We start from the raw sequence: 21,425 nt of genomic DNA, 5'->3' as shown, positions 1-21,425 counted from the left end.
ATAGGCATATATGTTTTCATTTTTCTTGGGTATATAACTAGAGGTGGAATTGCCAGGTCACATGGTATCTCTATGTTTAGAGTTTGGAGAACTGCTAGACTGTTTCCCAAAGTAACTGGACCATTTTATATTCCCACTAGCAGTGTAGGAGGGCTCCAATTTCTCCACATCCTTTCCAAGACTTGTTATTCTGTTTTTAAAAATTATTATTATTATTACAGTCATCCTTAAGGCTGTGAGGTGTCATCTCATTGTGGTTTTGATTTGCCTTTCCCAAATGGTGAATGATACTGAGAATCTTTTCATGAGCTTATATATATCTTCTTTGGAGAAAAGTCTGTTCAACCCCACTGTCCATTTTTAAATTGAGTTATTTGTCGTTCTTTTATTGAATTGTAGCAGTTCTTTAAATCCTTTACCAGTATGTGATTTGCAAATATGTCTTCCATTTTTCCCATTTTCCCATTCAACCTATTCTGTAGGTTGTCTTTTCACTCTCTTGATAAGTGTCCTTTGATGCACAAATATTTTTTATTTAATCAAGTCCAATTTATTTGTTTTTTCTTTCATTGCCTATGCTTCGGGTGTCATATTTAAGAAATCATTGCTGGATCCAAGTTCTTGAGTTTTAGCTCTTAATTTTAGGTCTTTCATCCATTTTGAGTTAATTTTTGAATATGGCATGAAGTGAGAGTTCAGCTTCATTCCTTTGCATGTGTGTTGTCCCAGCATCATTGGTCAAAGGGATTGCTCTTTCCCCCATTGAATGTTTGGCACCCTTGTTGAAAATCAATTCATCATAGATGTGGAGGTTTACTTCTGAAGTCTCAATTCTGTTCCATTGAGCTATATGTTTACCCTTATGCCGAAACCACAGTTTTCATTACTGTACCTTTTTAATAGGTTTTAATCTCACTTACTGTGTCTCTCATTCCCACTAGTTCTTATTTTTCTACCCAAGATTTCAAATTTTTCTTTGTGCTCACTCAGTGTCTTAATATCTTTTACCTCTTTCATCAGGTTGTCCTTCAACTCCATGATTTGGCTTAGGATATCTGTATGAACCTCATCGATTAGTTGTTTCAAGTGCTGTGTCTTGTCTGAAGCTTTGATTTATTCCATTGTCTGAGTCATATCTCCCTTTTCTTTGTATGTCTTGTCATTTCCTGCTGATGTCTAGGCATCTTCTTCTTTTTTTTTAAGATTTTATTTTTTATTTTTTTCTCTCCCCTGCCCCCCGTTGTCTGCTCCCTGTGTCCATCCGCTGTGTATTCCTCCGCGTCCACTTGCATTCTTGTCAGGGGCCCTGGGAATCTGTGTCTCTTTTTGTTGCATCATCTTGCTGTGTCAGCTCTCTGTGTATGCCATGCCACTCCTGGGAAGGCCACACCTTCCCCGCGTGGGGCAGCTCTCCTTGCAGGGGTGCACTCCCTGCACGTGGGGTTCCCCTATGCGAGGGAGACCCCTACGTGGCACAGCACTCCCTATGTGCATCAGCACTGCGCATGGACCAGCTCACCACGTGGGCCAGGAGGCACTGGATTTGAACCCTGGGCGTCCCACATGGCAGGCAAACGCCCTATCAGTTGAGCCAAATCTGCTTCCCAAGGCATCTGCTTCTGATGCTGAGTTCGCTCTGATGTTCAGTTCCTCTCTCTTGCCTAGGGATGTACTGTTAAGTAGCTGTTCTTTGACTCTTGGTTCAACTTGTTCTAGATATTTAGGAATATCCCTGTTTAACCACTCAAACCAGGGCTAAGCACCCAGTAATGGGATGCAGGCCAGTTTCCAAGAGCCTTGGAGAGGGTGGCACTAAAGACACCTGCTTCCCTCTTTTATTTATATATAATCATTTTTCCTTTTTCGTGCACTTTTCTGGTCTGCCAGCAGATGATACTCTTAGGCAGACCTCTCAGCTCAGATCCCGGGTGCAGGGGGTGAGATACATTCCATGTAACTCCTCAGGCGGGTGGGTGGTGCAGAAGCCGTGTCCTCAGGGCCGGCCAAGACTCAAACAAACTTCCTCAGAAGCTATTCTCCTCCCTTGGCCACCCATAAGGCCATAACCCCCCTCCCTCAGCTTCCTCAGCAACCAACCCGGGGCAGTAAGGAGGGTGGTTGAGAAGGCAGATTATCTCTAGCGCCCAGCTGGCTCTCAGGGCAAACAGGGTCCACTGGCCTGGAAGACTGTGAGCCCCCCAATGCAACAGACAAAGTTTGCTGGCCAAAATCTGAATTTGCTGTAGGCTGTGTCCCTCCCTCTCCCCTCTCTTGGGGAAGAGGACCCCTGCAACCCCTCAGTCCACAGCCACTGCAGACCACAGACTGCTGTTTGCTCTGTGGGTGGGGGAAAGGGCGTCCACTGCTGCTTTTGCAGCTCTACTCACAGGATTTTTTAGCCAGCTGAGACTGCTCTCCTTTGCCCCTCTCTTTTCTGGGTGGTGTCTTGCCTTCCCCTGGTGGCCTGAGCCCCTGAGCAGCCCTCTAGACAGTCTCTGTTGTGTTTCCTGGGAAAGAAGTGATCCTTCCCAGCTCTCTAATCCTCCATCTTCCCAGCCTGTAATAGGTTTTGAAATCAGCAAGTGAGAGTTCCCCAATGTTCTTTTTCGAGATTGTTTTGGCTAAGTTGGTTTCCTTGAAATTCCATATGAATGGCAGGATGAGTTTTCCATTTCTGCAAAAAGAGGCATTGGCTTTTCATAGGGATTGCCTTGTAGCTATAGACTGTTTTGGGTAGTGTTGTCACTTAACACTATTAAATTCAACCCATGGACATGAGATTTCTATCCATTCCTTCCAGTAATATTTTGTAGTTTTCAATGTATGATTCTTGAGTAGTCTTGGTTAAATTTATTCCAAGAGTGGATGATGGCCTGTGGTTAACAGAATAAATATGAGAACATTCTCACATGGACTATAACAAATACACAATACTAATACAGGATATTAATAATGCTTGGGTTGGGGGAAAAATACACAAATGTACTACTATCATTAGTAGTAATATTTTGATGATGTGCTTTCACAATCTGCTACAAATGTTCCACAACAATGCAAGGTATTAAAGGTTAATGGTGGGGTGATGTATGGGAGTCCTGCATGCTACACATGTTTGACTTTTAAGTTCACAACTTTTACTCTACTCTTGTAGTTTATACAGGTTCACATATACATGGTATACTTCAATAAAATTTTTTAAATGAAAAAAAATATTCCTGGATATTTTATTATTTTTGATGCTATTGTAAATGGAATTATTTTCTTAATTTCCTTTGTGGGTTGCTTATTGCCAGTGTATAGAAATACAGCTTGTTTTTGCATGGGTTGATTTTGTATCTTTCAACTTTGCAGAATTAGTTTATTAACTCCAATAGTTTTTAGTGGATTCCTTAGACTTTCTATATGCAAGATCATGTCAAGAGCAAATAGAGATAATTTCCTTTTCCAATTTTTATCTCCTTCCTCCTTTCCTCCCTCCCTTCCTTGCCGAATGCTGTGACTAGAACTTCCAGTATATTGTCATTCAGAAGTAGCAAAAGCAGGCATCCTTGTCTTGTTCTTGATCTTAGGAGAAAGCTTTCAGTCCTTCGCCACTGAGTGTGATGTCAGCTGTGGGGTTTTCATATGTGAACATTGCCATGTTGAGGAAGTTCCCTTCTAGTCCCAGTTTTCCGAGTGTTTCTGAGTGTTGGGTTTTGTCAAATGCTTTTTTTTTTGCATTAATTGAGATGGTTGTGGTTTTTTTATCCCCTTCATTTTATTAATGTGGTATTCCATTACATTGCCTGATTTTGATAAATTTCACCACACCTGCATTCCAGGGATAAATCCGACTTGATCATGGTTCATGGTCCTTTTAATTTGGTTGCTGGTATTTTGTTGAGGATTTTTGCATCTATATTCATAAGGGATATTGCTGTATAGTTATTTTTTCTAGTAGTGTCTTTGTCTGGCTTTGGGTATCAGGGTAATGCTGGCCTCCTAGAATGAGTTAAGAAGTATTCCCTCCTATTCAGTTTTTTGGAAAAATTTAAAAGGATTGGTGTTAATTTTTTTTACCATTTAAAATTTTATTATTTTTAAACAAAATACATTTTATAAAAACCTAATATATGTTTTCATTTAAGATGTAATTAAAATTCATGGTATTTTTATGGTAGTTATTAAAACTTCTAACTATATAGCATAAGCATTTTATGTAGCTTTCAAAGCAATTCTTATTGTGGTAAACTATATACAACATAAAATTTCCCATTTCCACCACTTTTAAGTATACAATTCATTGATATTAATTGCATTCACATGGTTATGCTACCATGACCATCATCTATCACCAACTTTCCTCCATCATCCTTAACAGAAGCTCTGTGCCTATTAAACAGTACTCTTCATGTCATCTCCTGCTACTCCTGGTAACCCATGATTTACTTTTTGTCTGTGAATTTGCGTATTCTCATTATTTCATATAAATGAAATCATACAATATCTTTCCTTTTGTGTTTGGTTTATTTCACTCACCATGATGCTTTCTCGTATTAAATTTTCTTCAAATGTTTGGTAGAAATCACCAGTGATACCATCTGATCTTGAAATTTTCTTTGTTGAGAAATTTTTGATTACTGATATTAATTGCATTCACATGGTTATGCTACCATGACCATCATCTATCACCAACTTTCCTCCATCATCCTTAACAGAAGCTCTGTGCCTATTAAACAGTACTCTTCATGTCATCTCCTGCTACTCCTGGTAACCCATGATTTACTTTTTGTCTGTGAATTTGCGTATTCTCATTATTTCATATAAATGAAATCATACAATATCTTTCCTTTTGTGTTTGGTTTATTTCACTCACCATGATGCTTTCTCGTATTAAATTTTCTTCAAATGTTTGGTAGAAATCACCAGTGATACCATCTGATCTTGAAATTTTCTTTGTTGAGAAATTTTTGATTACTGATTCAATCTCCTTAATTGTTAAAGGTCTATTCAGAATTTCTATTTCTTATTTAGTCAGTTTTGGTAACTTGTGTTTTTCTAGTAATTTGTCCATTTCCTCCAGTTTATCCAATTTATTGAAGTGTAGTTGTTCAGAGTATTTTTTTATAATCCTTTTTATTTCTGTAAAGTCAGAGTAATGTCCCCTCTTTCATTTCCCTTCTTTTAAATTTTTTTAAAAATTATTTTTTTAAAAGGTATTTAGATTACATCCCTTCTTTTTTTTTTTTTTTTTTTTTTTTAAAGATTTATTTATTTATTTATTTAATTTCCCCCCCTCCCCTGGTTGTCTGTTCTTGGTGTCTATTTGCTGCGTCTTGTTTCTTTGTCCGCTTCTGTTGTCGTCAGCGGCACGGGAAGTGTGGGCGGCGCCATTCCTGGGCAGGCTGCTCTTTCTTTTCACGCTGGGCGGCTTTCCTCACCGGCGCACTCCTTGCGCGTGGGGCTCCCCCACGCGGGGGACACCCTTGCGTGGCAGGGCACTCCTTGCGCGCATCAGCGCTGCGCATGGCCAGCTCCACACGGGTCAAGGAAGCCCGGGGTTTGAACCGCGGACCTCCCATATGGTAGACGGACGCCCTAACCACTGGGCCAAAGTCCGTTTTCCCCTTCTTCTTAAATATAGGCATTTACAGCTATAAATTTCCTTATAAGCACTGCTTTAGCTACATCTCATAAGTTTGGGTATGTTCTGCTTTCATTTTTATTCATGTCAAAGTATTTTCTAATTTCCCTTGTGATTTCTTCTTTGAGTTGTTAGTTGTTTAACAGTGTGTTGCTTAATTTCCACATATTTGTGAATTCCCAAAATGTTCTCTTTTTGATTCCCAATTTAATTCCATTGTGATCAGAGAACATACTTTGTATGATTTAAGTCCTTTTAAAATTTACTGATGCTTGTTTTATGGTCTGGCATATAGTCTTTCAAGAAAATATTTCATGTGTACTTGAGAAAAATGTGTGTTCTGCTGTTTTTTGAGTAGAGTGTTTTGTATATGTCTGTTGGATTTGATTGGTTTATAGTGTTGTAGTTGAGTTGAATGTTCTATAGATATCTACACTATTAGATCTAGTTAGTTTTTAGTGTTTATGTCTTCTATTTCCTTGTTGATCTTCAGTCTAGTTTTTCTATGCCTTATTGAGAGTGAGGTATTGAAATCTTGAATGATGATCATTTTAAAAATTTTTATTTATTTTTCTAAAAAAATCAATTTTATTGATACATATTAATAAAGCATACAGTCATCCAAAATGTACAATCAATGATATTTAACATAACCACATAGTTGTACATTCATCACTTCAATCATTATTAGAGCATTTTCACTATTTTGGTAATAATAATAGACAAAAAACAGACAAGCGAACAAAAGATTCATCACCTCTCAATCTCTCTATACTTCCCTTGCTATAAATAACTATTTCTGGCTATTCTTGCTTTCTTATTTATTTTTATTTTAAAGCAGTTTTATTAAGATATATTCACATACTATACCATCTATCCAAAGTGTATAGTCAATAACTTTTAGTATAATTACAAATTTGTGCATTCATCACCACAATTTTAGGTCAACTTCATTACTCCAAAAAGAGAAACTCCACACCCCTTAGCAGTAACCTCTCAATCCCTCTATCTTTCTCTACATAACCACTAATCTAATTTCATTTTTATAAATTGATTTATATTTACACTTTATAAAAATGGAGTCATTAATATCTTTGTGTTTTTTGTCTGATATTAACATTTCGTAACATTAACATACATTTATTCAGGTTCAAAGAAAAACAATCTTATATGTGCAATATTATCCATATTAATATTTCACAAAAGGTTTTAGTATGCTATACAATCCCATGTTATTTTTTAGCTTTACTTCTAGTAATACACATGACCTTAGACTTTCCCTTTCAACCACTGTCATATCCATATAATAGCATTGTTCGTTACAAACATTGTGTTGTGCTTTCACTTTTGCTATTCATTTCCAAAGATTAGCACACAACTTTTTTTTTAACCAATTCTGCCCGTTAACCGTCAGCTTTCCATTCTCTAACCTCTTTCTATTTTCTGGTGACCCATATTCAAGCTATTGACTCCATGAGATTACACAACATATTTAGTTCATAATAGTGTAATCATATTGTATTTGTCCTTTTGCGTCTGGCTTGTTTCACTCAACGTAATATCCTGCATGTTCATCCATGTTGTCACATGCTTCGTGACTTCATTTCTTCTTACAGCTGCATAATATTCCATCATGTAAATACACCACAGTTTTTTATCCACTCATTGTTTGATGGACACCTGGTCAAATGATGATTATTGAATTGTCTATTCCTCTTTTTGGTTCTGTCATTTTTTACTTTATGAATTTTGGGTATCTTTTATGTGCATATGTTTATAAAATCATTGTATCTTCCTAATGGATTGACCCCTTATCATTATAAAATATGCTTCTTTCTAGTAACAATTTTGTTTTACATTCTATTTGTTTCATATTAGTATATATACTCCAGTTCTCTTTTGGCTACTACTTGCATGGTGTGTGTTTTTCTATCCTGTTACTTTCAATCTGTTTGTGTCTTTAAATCTAAAGTGTGTCTCTTGTAGACAACATGTAGTTGGGTCCTATTTTCTGAATTCATTCTATAGTCTCTGCCTTTTAACTGGAGAACTTAATTCATTTACATTTTATTTTTTCTTTATTTTTAAAGAAACTTTAGATTACTAAAATGTTACATTGAAAATATAGGGAATTCTCATATGCCCTCCCTCCCCTCTCACACTTTTCCCCATTAACAACATCTTTCATTAGTGTAGTACGTTTGTTACAATTGATGAACACATATTGACGCATTGCTCCTAGCCATGATCTATACCTTACATTATGGTTTACACTTTGCACTGCACAGTTTTATAGGTTTTGACAAAATGTATAATCCATTTAGATTTAATGTTATTACTGATAAAGAATGACTTATTCTGCCATTTTGTATTTATTTTAACAGCCCTGTATACATATTTTCGTATTTTTTCATACCCATTTACAGTTGAGGAATCTAAAACCTAGAAAGATGCAGTAACAGCTCCAGTCAGTGCTGGAGCTGAGCCGTAAGCCTGGCATTGTGACCAGCTCCTTTTGCCTGGCCTCCTGGCTGTCCCTCTTGCCCTCCCAGATCCAAATTCCACATGCAGCCTGAGGAATCTTCCAAAAATCTAAATCCTGCTGTGATGCCCTTGCTCCCAACCACCCAAAGGCGCCCCTGAGATGGCTCTGCTTTCTTACCTGGTTCTTACCCTGATGGATGTGCATCACACAGGCAAGGGCAGGAGATGCTTTCTGAGGAGTAGTTCCTGGGCTACTGAACAAAGTCAACCTAGAGTTGCATTTTCCCCTCCCAGGCTACCTGAGAGCCCAGAGCACCAGTAATGAGTCATTTGCTGGCCTCTGAGTTTGTTCCAGCTCAGGCCTTGGGAATACCAAGAGGGCCCCTTGGGCCATGGCCATCCCTGAGAGCTGCCCCACTTTGCTTGCCTTCTCGTGGTGTCACACCAACTTCACATTTCCCCCTCCTGCTCCCCTCTTCAGTCCATGAAGACTCTGCAGGAGCTGCTCACTGACCTTTACACACTCAAGGTCACCATCGATGACCTCGGGAAGGATGTGGCCACGCTGAAAGACCAGTTTGAAAAGGTAGACTCCCCGGCATCCTGCACGATGGCCATGCTGCTCAGACCTCGAGCGGTTGGGGCGAGAGGGAAACTCTAAGCTTGTTCTTGGTCAAAGAAAGCAGCGACGGGGGCAGGAAAAGGGAGCTGATGTGGCCCAGCCGCTTGGCCTGTCCCGCTGAGCCCCTCTTTGCTTCTCACCCCACTGTTAATCAGGAAACTGATTTGAAAAGGACAGAAACAGTTCATCCTGACTTAGGCAAAATAAAGAGATTTATTATCTCGTTTCCTAAAAAAGCCAGGGGAAGCCGTCAACTGCCTACAGCCAGATCTAGGTGCACTTACAATAGCAACATCTCCCTTTCTAAAAGATGCTTTCCTCTGGATTGTCTTTATTCTCAGGTCGGTATGCCCCACTTTCTGGCATCTCCAGTCTGCATTCCACTAATTTAACAGAAAGAGAGCACTTCTTCCACTTCTAGAAAGCTCTGTCTGCACTGAAAGGAAGAACACACGTAGCACACGGTTGCACGTACTAGTACTAGCCCTCGTCTGCCCAGGAAACCTCGTGGTCATTCCTCCTAACAGGCCCTGGGAAACACTGCGATGGCATCTGTTCTTCCTTCTCAAACTCTTTCAGTTACCCAAAGCTAAAGCTTTCGACTCTAGCTGTGGGAAGAAGCAGGCGCTGGGGCCAGAACCCGGAGCTCCGGCCCACAGGCTCATCTTATTTGACAGATGAACCCAGAAAAAATAGATAACCTCTTCAAAGAGTTCAAAGAGCAGAACCGCAAGACGAGTGCCTTGCATCGGGAAGTGGTGAGGGCCTCCGCCCCTGCCTGCGCTCCTTGGTCCCCCCACCTCGGGGCTCCGATGCTGGGGGTGGGGCAGGGTGACGAGGACGGTAAACCAGAGAGGCCAGTCTGCCCGCCCCGTGCGGAGGGCGGTGTAGACGAGGGAGCCACATGTGGCCGTCGTTTCCCACCACCCCCGCCTCCCAGATGTCTGTCCAGAACAGGATGAACTCCCTCCCCCAAAGCGATGACCTGGTGCTCTGGAGCAGCCTCCACGAAGCCATGTTCCCCGCGGTGAGTGGAGGAGGGAGAGCAGGAGGGTGGGGAAGATGGCGGGGGGCGATGGCGAGGAGAGGGGGGCAGCCGGGCCGGCCCAGGCTGGGCTCGGGTGGAAGCAGCCCTGCGCGGCCCTCTCTTCCGCAGGATGAGCTGTGGCGGACCTCGCAGCGGCTCTCGGAGGCACCTCTTCCCCAGACCCCCAAGGCCCTCGAGGCTCCAGGGCCCACCGAGGCCGAGAAGCCCTTACGGGTGTCCGAGGTCCTGCGTACCCCCTGGCTTTACAAGTCCCCCGGGATCCTCCCAGATGAAGAGCTCGCCCAAGCCTTTGTGCTCCCCGGGGCCCACGGACCAGACCAGCCTCAGGCACCCGGGCCCGAGCCTGGGGCTGAGCCCGGGTCTGGGGCTGAGCCCGGGCCTGGGGCTGAGCCCGGGCCTGGGGCTGAGCCTGAGCCGGGGGATGAGCCCGAGCCTGGGGCTGAGCCCAGGCCTGGGGCACCGGGGCTGCCAGAACCCGTGCCCGCAGCGGGGCCTGGTCCGGCACTGGGGCCCAGCGTGACACCTGGGGTGTTCTCAGCCCCCAGGCCTGGGGCTGGGCCTGGGCCTGCGCAGCCAAGGGGCTGGCCTGAGCTGCTGGAAGGGTGGCCTGTCCCCAGAGGCTGGCCTTCCTGGGGCTCAGGCTTCTTCTACCCCGGCCGATACCCTTCCAGGCCCCTGTCACCCACCCAGCAGGCCCCCTACTTCAGGACCTTGCCCAGGGTGACCGAGGAGCCCGAAGCATCAGGACCCGCTCGGCTCCTGACGCCGCCGCCCCAGCTGGCTAGGGCGGAAAGGAGAAACCGGGAAGAGCAGCGAGCCCTGGAGGCGAAGGGGGGCCGCAAGGACAGGGCCCCCAGGGACGCGCCGCCCAAGCCGCCCCGCTCTGCCATCCAGAGAATAAAAACCACCGCCACCATCGCCGCCGCCGCCGCCGCCGCCTATGCCGCCGCCGCCGCCTCCGCGGCCCAGGCGGCCAGGGCCGCCGCCAAGGTGGTCAAAGAAGCCCCTGCCACCACGTTGGCCTCCCGAGCCGCAGCCATGGCCATGGCCGGGCCCTTAGGGGCCCTGGCCGACGTGCTGGGCGCGGGCACTGCCCGCGGGGCCACCGCCTCCACCCCCTTCTCGGATGACACCGAGACCGAGGACTACTACGAGTTCTTCTCCCCACCACACTCCACCGGCCCCGTCTCTCCCTACTCGTCCCTGTCGGACCTCGCGCTGGCCGCCAAGCAGGCCGTGACCCCCAAGGACAAGAAGGAGGTCGTAAAGCAGTCCATGACCCAACTCGGCCACCTGCCCGCTCTCCGGGACTCCATGAAGGAAGAGTTCGCCCAGCTGTCTTCCAAGCTGCAGAAGCACCTGACTTGCCTAGGTAGGCCCGGCCTGGCCGCCTGGCCCCGCAAAGCCGCAGGGGCTTAGCCCCCCCACGGCCTTCGGGGAGCACCTCCTCTTGTCTTAGCTCCCCTGACCAAATCGGCATGGCCATCAGCCGCTCATTCCTCGGGCATGCGCGTCGGCCTCTTGCTCAGCTACGATTTCACCGTGAATGTACAGCACCCTCTCATCTTGGGGTGGGGGGGCACTGTTAGGGTTTAAAGTTGGCCCGTAAGGGGGAGAATCACACATCAAAAATTACTCTTGGGGAGCCGCTGTGGCTCAGTGGTTGAGAGCTGGCTTCCCACGTGCGAGGTTCCAGGTTCAATCCCCCGCCTCGGTACTGCCAAAAAGAAATTACTCTTGAAAACGCCTCTCTAGCTGCCCATAAAACACAGTTCCTTAAAGTCATTTATTAACTGCAACTCATGCGGCGGGCTTGGTCCAGTGGTTAGGGAGTCCGTCTACCACATGGGAGGTTCACAGTTCAAACCCCGGGCCTCCTTGACCCGTGTGCAGCGGGCCCATGTGCAGTGCTGATGTGCGCAAGGAGTGCCCTGCCACGCAGGGGTGTCCCCCAAGTAGGGGAGCCCCATGCGCAAGGAGTGCGCCCCGTACGGAGAGCCACCCGGCACAAAAGAAAGTGCAGCCTGCCCAGGAATGGCGCCGCCCACACGGAGAGCTGGCACAACAAGATGACTGCAACAAAAAGAAACACAGATTCCCGTGCCGCTGACAACAACAGAAGCGGACAAAGAAGATGCTGCAAAGAGACACAGAGAACAGACAACCGGGATGGCGGGGAGAAGGGGAGATAAATAAATAAATAAATCTTAAAAAAAAAAAGAAAGTAACTCCAACTCAGCCGCACAGTGGGCCCCACAGGAGGTGAGGAGTTTGGGTTTAGGAGCCACTGCTGGACCAAATATGTATCCATAAAGACCACAGCCGTGCCCTGGGTGGCGACGCTACCGGTGGCGTTACATTTCCCTTTCACGCCCGTGGCGCGTTGTACGTGCTCGTTGGGTGGGATGAAGAGCAGAGGGGCCCTGCCCACCTCGAGCAGGCCTGGGCGTCCCCGCAGGGCTCCTTACAGCCCAGCCTTCTGGTTGCACCCTGGAGCTTCTCAGGCGGTCATTCTCTGATGGGCCCCGAGAATTTGCATTTCTAACCCGTTCCCAGGTGTTGCTGCTCCTGCTGGCCTGGAGACTCACTTTGAGAACCTCTGTCCTTCACTCTTTTTTTTGGAGGTACCAGTGCTTGAGCCCCAGGACCTCGTACATGGGAAGCAGGTGCTCAGCCACCAAGTCACCCCCACCGCCTGTCCTTCACTCTTTACATCATTATCTTGCTTTTTTTACTCTCTGCCAAGTACAAAGGTTGAACGAACCTAAGTTAAATCCAAGTACGGTGCTACCCCTGAGAGGCACTGCTATCCTACAGACCTTAAAAAAAAAGCATAACTTCAGAGAGCTAAAAAGAACAGTATTGATATCAGTGAATACTGGTGTGTCCATAGGGATAAATTCAAATTTAAAATGTAAAGCAATCATAGCCCTAACTCTTCTTCTGACCAGCTGCCGTTTTTGTAAAGAAAATGAAGATGAGTTAGAAAGCTCGCTGTGGCAGACATGCTTTCATAGTCCCCTAGTTAGGTGGGGCACCCTGTTTTCCAGCTTCAGACCGCAGGCCTGTCGCCCATAACTGTTTCTAGGGCCCTTTTTTTTTTTTTTTGAGGTACCAGGCCTGGGGATTGAGCTCCCGACCACGGCTGGAGGAAGCCGCTGCTCGATCACCGAGCCACATTGAGTTGGTTTTTTCGCTTGTTTGCCTGTTTTTAGGAGGCACCGGGCACCGAACTGGGGACCTGCCGTGTGGGAAGCAGGCGCTCAACTACACGAGCCACATCTGCTCCCCATGCTTTTTTTTTAATGCCCCTCCCTGGCCTTTTAGTTCAATCTCCCCTCTCTTATTTTACAGTGGGATGATAAGCTTCATATAATCTGTTAAATAAGAGACTTCCTAGTTTTGCTCAGGGTCACTTTGGGGAGAGAGAAATTTAGGCCCAACTGTCTAATCTGAGAACCACTACCCCTATGTGGCTGTTGAACTCTTGAAATATGTCCAGTTTAAATCCAGATGTGCTCTGAGATACATCCTGGAGTTTGAAAACTTGGTATGAAAAAAATCTCGTAATGATTTTTTATTGCACCTTAAAATGGTAATATTGTGGATCTATTGGGTTAAATCAAACATTTTATTAAAATTAATTCACCTATTTTGTTTTAGAATTTTTACCGTGGCTACTAGAAGATTTACAATGATACCCACGGCCCCCATTTGTGGGTTACAATTATTGCTATTGGAATACATTGCCTTAGAAGCAGCTGGAAAGCTAGCCAATAGGGCTAAATCCTCTTCTTCCACCCCTGCCCCCAACAGCCACTCCTTCCTTTGCTTTCAGCTAATATGGGAGACCCTTCCGAACTCAGGACATCCATGGATGTGTTGCAGGAAAAGATTGGCAACATCCAGAAAGCCAGGCTACAGGTCAGTGTCCTGGGTAGAGGACACTTTTGAGAAGGTAATGGCTTGGGGTGAGCTGATGGCAGAGCTGGGTGGAGCTTCTGCCCTCCCAGACGCAGCATTCGTCCTTCAGCTGAAAGGAGACTTGGGAAGCGACGACGGCCAGGAAGGAGGGCGCAGCTGGCTGGTGCAGAGCCCCCACGGATGGGTGGCTGCACGACCGCTTGGCGCGCAGTGTCTTGGGCCGCTGCTAAAATGGGGCGGGTTGGAGCCATGCGCGTCTGGTATCTTCTTGGTCTCAGGCGTCCCTCCCAGCCCCTTCCCAGCCACGGTGAACTCGGATGCAGAGTCCTGGGATGTTTGTGTCTCCCCTTTCTAGGAGGAGGAACTTGAGAGAATTTGGGGCAACCAAATAAAGGCCATAAAGGAGCACTACATCGTGTTGGACAGAGCTGTGGAAAAACTGGAGATTCGCATGGATGAGTACAAGGTTTGGAGGTCTGGGTGAGCCCAGAGGTGAGGATGGGAGGGGCTGGGCGGGGGAGAGCTCCTCATCAGGACCGTCAGACCCTCCCCAAACGTTCCACAGAAGGCCAGGGAAGCCGGGAGCATCTTACCAGCATTTTGCTATTCATAAATTATACTTCAAGTAAAACCAAACATTGCCACACACAGTCCACCCCACACACACACACGCAAATGAAGGACCTGGATTGTATCTTTCTTATTGATTACTTTGTCTCCAGACCCTGGAAGGGCACCTGGCACAGAGGGAAGACTCAGTTACACCTGCTGAATGAATGAATGAATGAATGAATAGGATTGATTAAGCCCACTGTTCTGTTGATAGCATTTCCCATAGACTAGCTAGGGCACGAGACTGTCCCTGAATTCTCAGCATCGTGGAAACAGCAGAGTAGCTAAATGATCTGGCAGAGGAGTTAGGGGCTCATTACATGTAAATGGGAAGATGAACTAGTATAAAAAACAAACAGAAGATAACATGTTGGGAAGGATGTGGAGAAATTGGGACTCTGTCCAGTGCATTGTGGGAATGTAAAATGGTGCAGCCACTGTGGAAAGCAATAAAGCAGTTCCTCAAAAGTTAAATATAGAATTACCATTTGACCTGGCAAGCCCACTTCTGTATGGTCTATTCAGACAACAGAATATTATTCAGACTTAAAAAGAGGTGAAGTGATGGTCCATGCTACAACATAGATGAAACTTGAAGACATTATGTTGAGTGAAATAAGCTGGATACAAAATGAGAAATATTGTATGATTTCTCTTACATGAAATATTTAGAATAAGCAAATTCACAGACAGAAAGCAGAAGAGTGGCTATTGGAGTGGGGGTAAGGTGAAGAATGTGGAATCAGTGCTAAATGAGTATGAGTTTTGGTTTGGAATGATGAAAATAGTCTGAAAATAGATAGTGGTGAAGGTTCTACAGTGTTGTCAATGTACTTAATGCCAAAGAATTGTCCACTTAAAATAGTTGCAATTATTTTTGAAATGTATATTTTACAACATTTAAAATTATAATTAATTAGTTTTTAAAAGACATGCACATGCAGGAAGGAGTATCTGCTGCTCTGCCAGAGAAAGTGAGAAAAGTGAGAGGAATATTTCTCACTCCTGGGGCACAGAAGGAGGGCAGAGAAGGACGAGAACTGGAGGAGAGGAATAAGCAACCTGACAAAAGGCCATGAGAAACCTCTCGGGATTCATTGGACTGTGTTTTTTTTTTTTCAATTCGGATGTGACCTGCTTTTTTTTAAAACTTTTTATTTTGAAATGCTTTCGAACTTACAGGGCAGTTAGAAAAATAATACAAATCCCATACAGAGAACTCCAATATACCACAAAACCCCCAGATACTCAAATCCACCAATTTTGATATTTTGCCACATTTGCTATATCATTTTTTTTTAAAGATTTCTTTATTTCTTTTTTTTTATTTCTCTCCCCTCCCCCCCCAAGTTATCTGCTTTCTGTGTCTATTCACTGTGTGTTCTTTTGTGTCTGCTTATATTCTTGTCAATAGCACTGGGAATCTGTGTCTCTTTTTGTTGTGTCATCTTGCTGCATCAGCTTTCTGTGTGTGTGGCACCACTCCTGGGCAGGCTGCGCTTTTTTCTCATGGGGCAACTCTCCTTATGGGGTGCACTCCTTGCACGTGGGGCTCCCCTACGCAGGGGACACACCCTGCATGGCATGGCACTCCTTGTGCGCATCAGCACTGCTCATCACATGGGTCAGGAGGCCCTGGGTTTGAACCCTGGACCTCCCATGTGGTAGGTGGACGCTCTATCCATTGAGCCAAATCTGCTTCCCTGCTATATCATTTTATCCATCCATCCATTCATCCATCCAACCATCCATCCATCCATCCATCCATCTGTTTGTCTATCAATTCATTTTCTGAACATTTGAGTATAAGTTATAAACATCATTCTCCTTGGACACTTAATATGGCCAAATACATTTCCCATGAACAAGGGCAGTTATCAAGTTCAAGAAATTTAACATTGTTATACAGCTTACAGTCTATATTTCAATTTTGTCATATATCCCAACAATGTCCTTTTGACTCTTTTCTGTGCCAATCTAGGATCACGGATTGGGTGTAGTTGTCATTGATTCTGGTTACTCTCATTCTTTCTCTCTTTTTTTATTGTGGTCCTATATATACCACATAAATTCTCCCATCTCAGCCACACACAGTCATATCATTCAGTGGGAATATAAATCACACAGAGTTATAGTACCCTCACCACTTTCCATTACTAAAACTTTCCCATTTTCTCCAACAGAAACCCTACACCCATTGTACATTAACTACCCATTCCCCTTGCCCCCTGCCCCTGACAACCTGTACTCTACTTTCTATTCCTACAAGCTTTCATATTCTGCAATATTTTCTTTGTAGCTACCATGAGGCTTAATTTAACATCCGACATCTATAGCTATCTCATTTGCTTTGTGTTGGGGATGGAATTGTGTTCCCCAGAAAAGGCATGTTCAGGTTGCAACCCCTGGTCCTGTGGGTGAATAAAACCTTTGAAGATGTCATTAGATACTGTTTGCCCAAACTCAATGAGGATGGGCCTTAATCCAATATGGCTGGAGTCCTTATAAGCAAAGGAAATTTGACGCTAAAAGGGAGCTATGGGGAGCAGCCAGAAGTTGAAGTCAACAGAACCCAGGAGACAGAAGACACCACCATGTGCATTGCCAAATGACCGAAAAGTCAAGGAACCCCCAAAACTACTGACCAGCCAGAAGATACTAGTGTCGGGAGGAAGCAGGCCTTTAAGCTTCTGACACCTTAAGTCAATAAATTCCTGTTGTTAAGCCAACCCATTATATGGCATTTGTTTTAGCAGCTGGGAAACTAAAGTACTTTGATACCAACATAATTTCGATAGTATCCATAAGCTATATTCCTATACCTCTCCATCCCCCACCTTTATATAGTTCTTGTCACAAATTTCGTGTTTAGATATTATGAATCTGCCTTTTAGATTCTATAAGGAGTAAAAAGTGTAGTTACAAACCAAAAATACAATAGTACAGGCACTTATATTTACCCATGTCATTACCCTCAACAGAGATCTTTGTTTTTTCATGCTGCTTCAGTCTATTGTCTAATGTCATTTTCTTTCAACCTACAGAACTCTTTTTAGCATCCTTTGTAGAACCAGTCTAGTGGTGACGAATTCCCTCAGCTTTTCTTTATCTGGAAATCTCTCCCTCAGTTTTGAAAGAGTTTTGCAAGATATAGAACTCTTGATTGGCAATTTTTTCCCTTTTAGCACTTTAAATATGATATCCAGCTGCCTTCTTGCCTCCTTGGTTTCTGATGAGAAAAACCACACTTAATCACACACTGTATGTGACATTTTCCTAGGCTCTGTGGCCTTCAGAATTCTCTTTTTCTTTGGCATTCAAAGTTTGGTTATAATATGTCACAGTGTGGGTCTCTGTGTTTATCCTGTATGGGTTTTGTTGAGCATCTTGAATGTGTATAAACATGTCTTCTGTTAAATTTGGGATGTGTCAGCCATTATTTCTTTGAGTATTCTCTCTGCCCCTTTCTTTATTCTCCTTCTGGGACTCCTGCAATGTGTGTATCGATATGCTTGATGGTGCCCCACAGGTTCTTTAAACTCTATTTTTCTTCATTTTTTTCTTCCTTCTGCTTCTCAGACTGGATAATTTCAAAAGTTTTATCTTCAGAGTCACTGATTCTTCTGCCAGCCCCAGCTCCAATCTCTGTTAATCTCTCTAGGAAATTTTAAATTTCTGTTACTGTGTTTTTTAGTTCTGTTGGATCCTTTTCATAATTTCCATCTATTAATATTCTCTTTGTGTTCCTCTATCATTTTCCTGATTGCCTTTAGTTATTTTTCTATGCTTTCCTTTAGGCCCTTGAGTGTATTTAGTACCATTTTAAAAAACTCTTTGTCTAGAATGTCCCATTCATGATTTTCCTCATTGATAGTTTCTAATGCTTTAATCTTCTCTTTTCCCTAGGCCATCCCTATGTGTTTCTCTGTAGGTTTTGTAATCTTTTGTTGAAAGCTGGGCATTGTAATATTGTAATGTGTTGTCATTAGAATTTTTTTTTTAAGATTTTTTTTTTTTAATTTCTCTCCCCTTCCCCCCCTCCCAGTTGTCTGCTCTCTGTGTCCATTCACTGTATGCTCTTCTGTGACTGCTTCTATCTTTCTCAGCGGCACTGGGAATCTGTGTTTCTTTTTGTTGTGTCATCTTGTGTCAGCTCTCCGTGTGTGCGTTGCCATTCCTGGGCAGGCTGCATGTTCTTTCGTGCTGGGCAGCTCTCCTTTTAGGGTGCACTCCTTGTGCGTGGGGCTCCCCTATGCGGGGGACACCCCTGTGTGGCACGGCACTCTTTGCACGCATCAACTCTGCTCATGGGCCAGCTGCACACGGGTCAAGGAGGCCCAGGGTTTGAACCGCGGACCTCCCATGTGGTAGACGGATGCCCTATCCATTGGGCCAAGTCCGCTTCCCATCATTAGAATTTAAACAGTGAGGCATCTGTTCCTTACACTTATATCCTGCTAGTGTTATGACAGAGCTTTCCTTGAATGCAAGCAGGTAACAAGAGAGAAAGAGAAAGACATAAAGAAAAAAACCTTTCACAGTCATTGCAGATTTACCTGTGCAAAGGAAATCCTTCAGAGCTTATCCATACAATGAGTTTAAAGAGTAGTTCAAGACCAAAGTACGGGGGCCTTCCTGTTCCTTTCTGTCATGTGGCTTGTCTTGAGCATCTGGCCCTAGGAATTCCTCCACTGACAGGATACAGAGCATTCTAGCAGAGCTGTGTGTGCCTTCTACACACAGGGCAAGTCCTGGGATGGCAAGTCCCTCAAGCCACCACCAGAGAGACTGGGCCAGGCAGACAAGCCCCAGTCTGTGCATGAGGCTTCCTCTTCTCCCTCTGGAATTGGGGCCAGGGACCCCCACTGAGAGGGTGGGCCAGTGAGGGTGGGAGAAAGGCCAGCCAGGGCCACAAGACCCTGCTGCTTTATTCTAGTCACTGGGGCTGGGGACTGAACCCGGGGCCTCATATGTTGGAAGCTGGCACTCAATCCCCGAGCCACATCAGGTCCCCTGAGCTGGTTTTTTCATTTGTCTGCTTGTTGTTTGTTTTCGGGAGGCACCTGGAACCGAGCCCAGGATCTTCCTATGTGGGAAGCAGGCGCTCAACCACTCGAGCCACATCTAATCCCTAACCTGCCACTTTTAAGCTGCCTTTTTCTTGAGTTGGCACTCCCCTTCTTACTACAGACCTTCAGCTGGTTTCTGGAGCTTTGAGAAAGATGTTTCTGCCAGTTCTCACTGGTTGTCTGAATCTCCTGTGGGGGTGGGAGCCCTAAACTTTCTTGCTCTGTCATTTTGAAGGGCCGGGTCCCTGCAATGGACTTTTAAGAACAGAGATGCCCGGTGCATGGTTTTAAATGTTTCCTTGAACAGGGCACAGTGTGACCTCTCTTGGTGACCCAAACACCTGTGAAAGTTCTGCCACATGCAGCTGCCTGGATTCATGTTTGCTCTGAGGACGGTGGGGAGGGGAAGGAGTGGGTCCCTGGGTGCGTTAGTGCAGTTGAGAAAGTGAAAAGTCACCAACGCAGAGGGCACGTCTGGAGAAAGGGGACCTAACCCGCTGAGAGTTCTCAGAAACCCGGGGAAGGGCACGGAAGGGGAGCGTAAGCTGATCTCAGCTTTAAGGAGACAAAACGCCTTTTCCCTGGCAGCTCTCCCGGAATGCTTGCTCCCGCTTCGCCCCAACCTGGCTCGGTGCCTCTGGCGTTCACCAGTGAGAGCTGGCGTTGGCTGGGTCCGCTCTGCGGACCTGCACAGTGCAAGGCAGGGGCTGATCTCCGCCGAGGGAAAAGCCTCCATTCCAACCAACCACACCTGCAGGCTTACCCGAAGCGTTTACCCTGCCAGGGAAGCTGAGCTCGGAAGCCTGCCAGCTGCGGAGAGGACTCCATTGATCCTCACGCAGCAGCCGGCGCTGAGTACCGTCCTCCATCGCCGCCAGAGAAGACAAGCTGTGTAATCGCTCACCCACACTTCGAGATGTGTCAGGGCCCTCGAAGCCGAGTAGTCCCCTCCCTCCCTGGAGAGGACCAAGCTGTATAACCAATAGGACGGTGCAGAAAGGATGGTGTGTGACGCTGGCAACCGGGCCGGGGAAGGCATTGTGGTGTCCTCTGGGGGATCACAGGCTCTGGGGGAAGCCAGACGGCATGTTGGGAGGACACTCAAGCAGCTCGGTGGAGCGCTCCACGTGCTGTGGAAATGCGGCCTGCGCAAGGAGTCGGCCTGGACGCGCCGCCCTGCGTGAGCCGCCTCGGAAGGAGACTCTGCAGCCCAGGGCGGCCTGAGGGACTGCGGTCCCAGCTGGCACCTCGGCGGCACCCGCGAGAGCCACCCGAGCCAGGGCCACCCGGCGCAGGCATTCCAGGTCCTACACCAACAGCCCGGTGCGGGATGGTAAACGTCTGTTGATTTTTATTTTTTTTTTTAATTAAAAAAAAATATTTATTTATTTATTTATTTATTTATTTCTCTCCCACCCCCCCTACCCCCCACCCCCGTTGTCTGTTCTCTGTGTCTATTTGCTGCATCTTGTTTCTTTGTCCGCCTCTGTTGTTGTCAGCGACACGGGGAGCTGGGCGGCCCTCCTTACCGGGCGCACTCCTTGCGCGTAGGGCTCCCCTACGGGGGACACCCCTGCGTGGCAGGGCACTCCTTGCGCACATCAGCACTGCGCGTGGGCCAGCTGCACACGGGTCAAGGAGGCCCGGGGTTTGAACGGGGGCCTCGCATGTGGTAGGCGGACGCCCTAACCACTGGGCCAAATCCTATTCCCCGTTTGTTGTTTTAAACCATTAAGTTTTGGGGTAACTTGTTACGCAAGAATAGACAGCTAATACACATCCAGTTCATCAGTGAGCACCACCACAATGCTGGAAGATTGTAACTAGGCCCTGGGGTACAAAATGAAGCCGGCTAAAAGTGACTTAAATAAGGATAACGTATTATCTTACATAACAAGAAGTCCAGAGGTTGAGTCGCCACAGAATTGGTTAATTCAGTGGCTCAGCCACATCATCAAGCATCACTACAGATGACAAGAGTCATTACAAAATAATAAATGGCTCAATTAGACTAATTCGCACCTAATAATAGAGCCTTGAAAA

The 21,425-nt window shown here is 45.6% G+C and overlaps 1 protein-coding gene across 2 annotated transcripts in view; it reads left to right on the top strand.

Moving 5' to 3' along the window:
* The window catches only part of C23H16orf96 (chromosome 23 C16orf96 homolog), a 56,565-nt gene that overhangs the window by 8,913 nt on the left and 26,227 nt on the right, over positions 1-21,425 (top strand). For both annotated transcript variants that reach the window (XM_004452189.4, XM_058286553.1), the window contains exons 2-7: positions 8,589-8,693; positions 9,407-9,487; positions 9,670-9,756; positions 9,886-11,149; positions 13,616-13,701; positions 14,057-14,167. In XM_004452189.4, the coding sequence (XP_004452246.1) occupies positions 8,589-8,693; positions 9,407-9,487; positions 9,670-9,756; positions 9,886-11,149; positions 13,616-13,701; positions 14,057-14,167 (1,734 nt within the window). The remainder of the gene's footprint in view (positions 1-8,588; positions 8,694-9,406; positions 9,488-9,669; positions 9,757-9,885; positions 11,150-13,615; positions 13,702-14,056; positions 14,168-21,425) is intronic.

The sequence above is a fragment of the Dasypus novemcinctus genome, chromosome 23, assembly GCF_030445035.2.
Source record: "Dasypus novemcinctus isolate mDasNov1 chromosome 23, mDasNov1.1.hap2, whole genome shotgun sequence".
Taxonomy (NCBI): domain Eukaryota; kingdom Metazoa; phylum Chordata; class Mammalia; order Cingulata; family Dasypodidae; genus Dasypus; species Dasypus novemcinctus.
This window is presented reverse-complemented; position numbering and strand designations above follow the sequence as displayed.